This window comes from Oncorhynchus tshawytscha, linkage group LG15 (assembly GCF_018296145.1).
Source record: "Oncorhynchus tshawytscha isolate Ot180627B linkage group LG15, Otsh_v2.0, whole genome shotgun sequence".
Classification (NCBI taxonomy): domain Eukaryota; kingdom Metazoa; phylum Chordata; class Actinopteri; order Salmoniformes; family Salmonidae; genus Oncorhynchus; species Oncorhynchus tshawytscha.
In genome coordinates this window covers 29,669,024-29,678,221 of record NC_056443.1, presented here as the reverse complement: position 1 = coordinate 29,678,221, position 9,198 = coordinate 29,669,024, and the positions used below count along the sequence as shown (strand labels likewise).

Genomic DNA, 9,198 nt, shown 5'->3' with positions numbered 1-9,198 from the left:
CCAGTTGCCATCGCATTGGTGTCTATAAGAGATCCACCCCGTTAAGCAGACAGGAACTGACCATTTTTTTTCAATGGTAAACAGCCTGAGTGAAATATCTTAATTTATCCACCATCATTGGTTGACGTTAGAATTGTGTGTCACACTTACAGTGGCTAGCTGGGTGGAACACTGTCCTCTCAGGGAGAATGTCACAGGACAGGAGCAGACTGACCTGTCACTCACAGTGGACAGAGTCACCTTCTCTCTCCTTCCACAGTGGATCTGACTTTGACAGAGGACATGTGTGGTTGTTCCTGTCACAGAACGGTGTCAAATCAGAATCACCCCTGGACACACACACTCTCTCTCTTTCTGTCTCTCTCTCGCTCTGTCGCTCTCTTTCTCTCTCTCAATCTGTTGCTCTCTCTCGCTCTCGCCGACTGTGGCTATGTGCATTAGTCACTCAATGTGTTAAATTGAGAGCCCTACAGTAATATCTCACTGAATATTTCAACTCCAAAACTCCAAGCTCAGCTTTATGTAAGCATACTTTGATTCATGAGTTGAAAGCACTGATCTATTTGATGTGTAGAGGATTGATTCCGGTATTACAAACCCTCTCTCAAAGATATCGTTTTCCAGATGAGTGCTGTGCTTCCAAAATGTAACTACCACAACCAGGATGAGTCACAATATCTTCTTTATATCTTATTGGTGAAAGCAAAGTGATGCAATTAACATCAATTACGTGTCATCCTTTCAATGGCACATCGCCACCCACAGATGCCCTGAGGAAAACCATTTGGATTCATTTCTCTTACATTATCAATGGACCAATCACATGTAGGCTATTGTAGGTTCTAAAGTGTGACTTATGGGATTGGATCAATACATTGCATTTCTCACTACGCGGTTTAGGATGCAATCTATAACCACAGAGTATCAGTCAAACCTTAACGAGACGCTTCAGCAAATTAAATCTAATCACACTGATTTGTCATTCAGCATGATATTTAAATTCTTAACCCCCTGCTATCCCAAAAAGCTCCAAAATATCTGTTAGTCACTTCTTATCCTTAAAGGGATAGTTCACCCAAATTACAAAGCAACATACTGGTTTGGAGACAGTGGGCAGGTAAACAAAAGCATGAATTGCTGTTTTATCTTGTCAGTGTCAGGTACCAAGGTAAGAACCAAGTGCAGACTGTGTGGAGTAACAATGTTTATTGTAACAGGTGCAGGCAAACGACAGGGGTCAATAATCCAGAATAGAGGCCATGGTACAGGACAGCAGGCAGGCTCAGGGACAGGCAGAGTGGTCAGGTACAGGGTCAGGACAGGACAGGCAAGGGTCAAAAACCAGGAGGATGAGAAACTGGAAAAAGCAGGCGCTGCGACACAAACCACTGGTAGGCTTGAACAAACAAGACAAACTGGCAACAGACAGACAGAAAACACAGGTATAAATACACAGGGGATAATGGGGAAGATGGGCGACACCTGGAGGGGGTGGAGACAATCACAAAGACAGGTTAAACAGATCAGGGCGTGACAGTCAGACTGTTTCTAGGGTAAGGAAAACAATACATTGACAGACTATTTCCAGGATAAGGAAAACAATATGTAATTTCAGTAAGCTATCCCTGGTGTTCACCGAAGGTGCTGAAATGAAAAACAAACACTTGAGTAGGAGATACTTAACAAGATAACATATGAGTAGGTTTTATATACAGTATCTATTCCCGCTTTTTACCTGTCATTAGAGAAGCACGCACCAACTGTCGACGTCACCAGAAGGGAGGTGGAGTGGCTAGCTCATTACATTGCGCATTGGCCAACCTGTGAAATTCATGACTTCATTTAATAGGCCTAAACAGATGGACAGATTTTAAAAGTGCAACTCAATCTCAAACTCAGGAGGCATATGCAAATATAAACCTGATCTGTCAACAACTGTATCTTAATGAGCATATTGCATTTCATATTGCTTTTCAGTGGGCACTCACTCATTGCACTGTAGAACACATCTGAGAGTTTAACAGTGACAACTTCCAACTGCAGCAACACCATAAACCCATCTCGTTTAAACTGTGTCGGCCTTTAGCCAACCACCAGGCTGCGTATGTGTATGTATTAGACCTCTCTTCACTTTCGCCTGGTGGCTAGTTCAGAGGGGTATTGGGGCAGGGGGGTGGGGTACTCTGGCAAAGACCTCCTGGTATAGAACGGCCTATATGCCTCCATAACTCCCTTTCGTGGCATGGACAGTTACATCATAGAATTATGTAGTAGATTAACCTAAATAACGTTTCTGACAGGAAGGACGAGTCTAGTATTAAGTCGTAGAATTTAGAGCGGCTGTGAAAGAATAATGGATTCAATAGGTCCACAGTGTGTGGCTATTTGGTCAATTCTGACCCCTGCTGCAGGCTCGAAGAAAATACAACAACAAAAGACTAACGCCTCGATCACACCAACAGTATTGTTGCATTGTGGTACACCAGAAGCTGCCTTGCAGCATTGTGTTGCAGTGTGGTTCATACGTCGGATTTATCAAACGTATGCATCAAACTGCAATGTCTACATTGCTTGACAGAAATGGTTGCACACAAATCCAGATGATGCTGCGTACCATTTGCGCAATAGTACTGTCGGTGTGATCAATGCCTAAAACATGGTAGTTCGTGGAGTGTATGGAGGGTGGCGCTACTTCTCAAATTCACCACCCGTTTGCACGGAAATCTGCGCTTGAAACTCTTCTCTGTGGCGCATTGCTGGATGTCTTTCAGCATCTTCAGAACACAGTAGCTAGCCTGTTAGCTAGAGCTTCAAAAGATATGAGCCGCAAAAGAGACCACACTTTTACCGAAACAAGCCTTTCTCCAGACCCCCAAAACGCATTCATGGACACTCCGGTGTCTGCAGCGCGACCCGATGAAGATGTATTGGAATTCGAGCCTGACGAGGAGCTACTCTGCTCGGTGAGCGACATCACCGAACACCTTGGGAGAAACATAACAGTGGTGCTCGAGACTGCGTTGTCCGAAATCAGGAAAATGGTCAGCGTCAGGATACGGGTTCTGAAAATGGAGCTTCGGGAGAAAACAGACGAAATCGAAGTCTTAAAAACGAGACTAGAGGTGCAAATAGACGGTAGGGACCCGTATCCTGGAGGAATGACCACCGAGGTTGCATCTGTATTCAGGAAAGCAGACTTCCATTCAGGAAGCAAACACAACAACAACGACCACAAGAAAGCCAAACCAGCCATGCCTGGTGTGAAGAAAGAAAACATCAATGCCATTTGCGACTATCTGATGAAAGATAAGAATTCACGGGGTGCTGAAACGGACAGCGACCCGAGCAATCCTTCTTCTGGTAGCGACAGGGACAGCCGCCACGATCCCCAGCCGCACTCCCTCAACCATCTGTGGCCGGACAGTGGCATTCCTGACGCGGGGCATGGGGACGGGGAATCGGACTCGGCCACGGATGACATATTTGACATGTCGCTACCATCAGGAAGCAAGCGGATCCACGACTATGAGTGGATGACTGGGGTGGAGTACACGTCGGATTTGAAAGGTAACCTCATCAATAATTCACTGCACCAATTAATCACTAACCTCATCAATCACCCACTGTACCAATCAATCACTGCTAATATTAACATTGGCAATGGAGTAGGGGCGAACTTTGGGATTTATATGCTGATGTTATCCAGTCCTGCCACATTGCATGTGTCTATGTTTCTATGTAGAGGCTGTATAGATCCTCTGTACTTTTCTATAAATGGGCGTGATTAAACACAAACCATATGTTTGTTTTCTGAGGTATGAGGGAGCCTAAATCGGAGAGTGCCAAAACACCAGATGAGGAAGATGATGAAGAGGGTGACGAGTCAAAAGAAGAAAGGAATGATGGATTGGAGCATCCCCCAGCCCCTCTCTCCCATGACACAAACAGCCCCGACTTTCCCCTGCACCCCCAGGGCTCTCCAGGAGGGGAGGGGGACAGTTCTTTGGAGGCCCATGTGGATGGACTAGAACCGGGTGAGAGAGGAGATAGATGTCCTAGTTGACACGCGTAAACATTTGCATCCTATACATCGATCATTTTTGATCTCTCATCATCGTCTTTCTTTGTGCGGTGCGTTTGGATGATTGTTTTACTCATTTTGTGCAGCCTTCTGACCCATCCTTATTGTCTTTGGCTGCATGTTCCTATTGCACGCTGGTGACCTAGAGGACAGAGTGCAATAACCATAATCATTACATCTGTCTACTCTGTTCACAGGTCAGCAGTTTACCTCCCACACATACCTCTGCCCACTGTGTGGAACCTTCTGCCCCGACTCCTTGTTCCTAGAGGAGCACCTCAAACTGATACACGGCGACACCACCGGCACCCACAGCACCCTGCAGTCCACCTCCATTGCTCCCCTCTCTCTGGGAGAGGGTAGCAGTGATTCCAAGCGGGGGTTGGCGGGGCTTGAAGGAGGGAGCATTCCGTCTGGAGCTAGGGGGATGGGCCTAGCAAGAGGAGGAGGAGTCGGGGGAGGAGTAGGGACGAGGGAGAAGAAAGTGGAAGGGGGTTACGAGTGTGGAGATTGCGGCCGCCATTTCAACTACCTGGGCAACCTGCGGCAGCACCAGCGCATTCACACGGGGGAGAAGCCCTTCATATGCCCAGAGTGTGGGGAGAAGTTCCGGCACGCTGCCCGATTGAAGAGTCACCGGCTGGGGCACAACGGAGGCCAGAGCCCCTTCCCCTGCCCCCAGTGTGGGAAGGGCTTCCCGGTGCTCTCCGGCTTAAAGAGACACCAGCGGGTACATACGGGGGAGAGCCCCTACGCGTGCCAGCAGTGTGGGCGGCGCTTCAAGGAGCTGGGTAACCTGTACACCCACCAGAGGATTCACAGTGGTGCCACACCCTACTGCTGCCAGCAGTGTGGGAGGAGCTTCCGCCACCTGGGCACCTACAAGAGCCACCGCTGCACCCCCACACAGTGACAGTGACATTCTACTCCGTTACCTTAAAGCTAGACTGGCTAATTGCTAAATCTAGCCTAGCCATCACAGGAGCCTATTGACATGCTGTTAACTGAGGCAGGAACATTGTCTGAGTCTAAAGACAAGCCTCATATGGACTTAAAAGGGAGGGAGACTGTGCAATGGTGAAGAAGAGGTCAAAGGGCATCCTGATGAAAGCCATGGCCTCGTTCAAATAGTACAAAACACATAATTCCCTCTTCGGCTCCCTTCCTTGAAGTAATCACTCATCTAATAATAATAATAATACTTTTAATAGTATACTACTAATACTTTTTTTATATAGCGCTTTTCATTACAAACAAGTATCTCCAAAACAAAAACATATGTAGGGATCTGGCAGTTCCTGTTTGATGGTCTTCCACAGCTTCAGATGTCTAGGCAGTTCAGAAAGGCAACCGGTAGCAGTAGCTTAAGTGGCAGGAGTGTCGATGATACAGACAGGCATAGAGAAACATCAGTCAGATACCAGTAGACAGGCCCGGAGCTCTTTATCAGAGAGGGAGAAACGTCAGTCAGATACTGGTAGACAGGCCCGGAGCTCTTTATCAGAGGGAGAAACGTCAGTCAGATACTGGTAGACAGGCCTGGAGCTCTTTATCAGAGAGTCAGGGAGAAACGTCAGTCAGATACTGGTAGACAGGCCCGGAGCTCTTTATCAGAGAGTCAGGGAGAAACGTCAGTCAGATACTGGTAGACAGGCCCGGAGCTCTTTATCAGAGAGTCAGGGAGAAACGTCAGTCAGATACCAGTAGACAGGCCCAGAGCTCTTCATCAGAGTGTCAGGGAGAAACGTCAGTCAGATACTGGTAGACAGGCCCAGAGCTCTTCATCAGAGAGTCAGGGAGAAACGTCAGTCAGATACTGGTAGACAGGCCCGGAGCTCTTTATCAGAGAGTCAGGGAGAAACGTCAGTCAGATACTGGTAGACAGGCCCGGAGCTCTTTATCAGAGAGTCAGGGAGAAACGTCAGTCAGATACCAGTAGACAGGCCCGGAGCTCTTTATCAGAGAGGGAGAAATGTCAGTCCGATACTGGTGGACAGGCCCCCAGAGCTCTTCATCAGAGAGTCAGGGAGAAACGTCAGTCAGATACTGGTAGACAGGCCCAGAGCTCTTCATCAGAGAGTCAGGGAGAAACGTCAGTCAGATACTGGTAGACAGGCCCAGAGCTCTTCATCAGAGAGGGAGAAACGTCAGTCAGATACTGGTAGACAGGCCCAGAGCTCTTCATCAGAGAGGGAGAAACGTCAGTCAGATACTGGTAGACAGGCCCAGAGCTCTTCATCAGAGAGTCAGGGAGAAACGTCAGTCAGATACTGGTAGACAGGCCCAGAGCTCTTCATCAGAGAGGGTGAAACGTCAGTCAGATACTGGTAGACAGGCCCAGAGCTCTTCATCAGAGAGTCAGGGAGAAACGTCAGTCAGATACTGGTAGACAGGCCCAGAGCTCTTCATCAGAGAGGGTGAAACGTCAGTCAGATACTGGTAGACAGGCCCAGAGCTCTTCATCGATCACTCAAATGTATTTATAAAGCTCCTTTTTACATCAGCAGATGTCACAAAGTGCTTATACAGAAACCCAGCCTAAAACCCCTAACAGCAAGCAATGCAGATTTAGAAGCACGTGGCTAGGAAACACTACCTAGAAAGGCAGGAACCTAGAGAGGAACCAGGCTCTTCTGGCTGTGCCGGTTGGAGATTATATGAGAATATATGTACATGGCCATTAAGACCAGATCGTTCTTCAAGATGTTCAATCGTTCATAGATGACCAGCAGGGTAAAATAATAATCACAGTGGTTATAGAGGGTGCAACAGGTCAGCACCTCGGGAGTAAATGCCAGTTGGCTTTTCATAGCTGATAGCCGAGCATTAAGAGGCTGAGACAGCAGGTGTGAGAGAGGGAGTCAAAACAGCAGGTCCGGGACGAGGTCAATTCGTCAATTCGTCAACAGTTGAAACTGGATCAGCAGCACGACTAGGTGGACTAGGGACGGGAACAGATAGAGACGTCGTCAGCCCAGGTAGTCCTAAGGCATGGTGCTAGGGATCCGGTCCTCTGTGATGGGAGAAAGAGAAAGAGGCATGTCGTCTCCTCTGTAAGTAGCTAGGCTGGATCATCCACTGTCAAAGAGTAACACCCACCTGGGTGATGCTTCGGTGGCTATAAAAGCACCAGAAAAGACCAACGCACCTCAACAATAGTCTGGAACAGAGGTGAGTTTCTGCCATTCCCTCACACCGCAGTCCACATTCATATTTACAGAGCTCTCTGCTTAGGCGACCTCACGGCACCATGGCAACCCCGGAACTCTGACATGTCAGATCTGTGATTACTTTGAGGAAGGAAGGATGCATTTTAGTAGTATAGCCTTTTGGGAAGAGGACGCACACTAACAGAATAGTGTGACTGCTGCCACCATGTGGACTCTCTATGTTACTGCACAAATGAAGCTTCATGGTGGCTCTGTCGAGGGCTGACTACGTTTTAACCTCACTTACCTACCAATGACTTCTGTTCAGAGCAGATGAGTTGGCATTTTATCATTTGTAATAACTATGCTGTAACCTGTATTACTGACATTATATTCTTTACACGTTGTTGGTATGTCCACGTTGTTGGTATGTCCACCTGCATGATGATGATGACATGTCATTCGTTTTTGTGATTTGATATCAGTAATCTACCCCTTTTAAATTCACCCCTCGGTTAACAGGCTAGTTATCTACAGAGGTTCAGGAAAACGTTAATTTCAAGGGCAAAGATATACCAGTAAATAATGACCCCTCTTTTCTCTATTCACTCTAGTTGTTTAGCTAAAAGCAGTCAGGTGTTTAGAGAGTAGGGACATGGAGTTTTCTGCATTATGATGCATTTACAAGACACTTCCACAGTCATGTTAGCCCACCATTATCATAACATGGGGAATATTTCAATAATGCTATGCAAAGAACAATATTAAACATTCTAAAAGTTGTCCCATCTCTCTCTCTATATATATATATATATATATATACACACACAGTGGGGAGAACAAGTATTTGATACACTGCCGATTTTGCAGGTTTTCCTACTTACAAAGCATGTAGAGGTCTGTAATTTCTATCATAGGTACACTTCAACTGTGAGAGATGGAATCGAAAACAAAAATCCAGAAAATTACATTGTATGATTTTTAAGTAATTAATTTGCATTTTATTGCATGACATAAGTATTTGATCACCTACCAACCAGTAAGAATTCCGGCTCTCACAGACCTGTTCGTTTTTCTTTAAGAAGCCCTCCTGTTCTCCACTCATTACCTGTATTAACTACACCTGTTTGAACTCGTTACCGGTAAAAAAGACACCTGTCCACACACTCAATCAAACATACTCCAACCTCTCCACAATGGCCAAGACCAGAGAGGGTGTAAGGACATCAGGGATAAAATTGTAGACCTGCACAAGAATGGGATGGGCGACAGGACAATAGGCAAGCAGCTTGGTGAGAAGGCAACAACTGTTGGCGCAATTATTAGAAAATGGAAGAAGTTCAAGTTGACGGTCAATCACCCTCGGTCTGGGGCTCCATGCAAGATCTCACCTCGTGTGGCATCAATGATCTTGAGGAAGGTGAGGGATCAGCCCAGAACTACACGGCAGGACCTGGTCAATGACCTGAAGAGAGCGGGGACCACAGTCTCAAAGAAAACCATTAGTAACACACTACGCCGTCATGGATTAAAATCCTGCAGTGCACTCAAGATCCCCCTGCTCAAGCCAGCACATGTCCATTCCCGTCTGAAGTTTGCCAATGACCATCTGGATGATCCAGAGGAGGAATGGGAGAAGGTCATGTGGTCTGATGAGACAAAAATAGAGCTTTTTGGTCTAAACTCCACTCGTCGTGTTTTGAGGAAGAAGAAGGATGAGTACAACCCCAAGAACACCATCCCAACCGTGAAGCATGGAGGTGGAAACATCATTCTTTGGGGATGCTTTTCTGCAAAGGGGACAGGACGACTGCAGCGTATTGAGGGGAGGATGGATGGGGCCATGTATCGCAAGATATTGGCCAACAACCTCCTCCCCCCATTGAAGATGGGTAGTGGCTGGGTCTTCCAGCATGACAACGACCCGAAACACACAGCCAGGGCAACTAAGGAGTGGCTCCGTAAGAA

General features: G+C 46.9%; 1 protein-coding gene across 1 annotated transcript; it reads left to right on the top strand.

Moving 5' to 3' along the window:
- The first annotated feature begins 2,697 nt into the window (after positions 1–2,697).
- On the top strand, positions 2,698–6,793 carry LOC112214977 (zinc finger protein 16-like). Its single transcript, XM_024374005.2, has 3 exons — positions 2,698–3,567; positions 3,816–4,034; positions 4,279–6,793. The coding sequence occupies exons 1-3, from the start codon at positions 2,820–2,822 to the stop codon at positions 4,992–4,994; spliced, it is 1,683 nt and encodes a 560-aa protein (XP_024229773.1). The 5' UTR covers positions 2,698–2,819; the 3' UTR covers positions 4,995–6,793.
- The last annotated feature ends 2,405 nt before the right edge of the window (positions 6,794–9,198 follow it).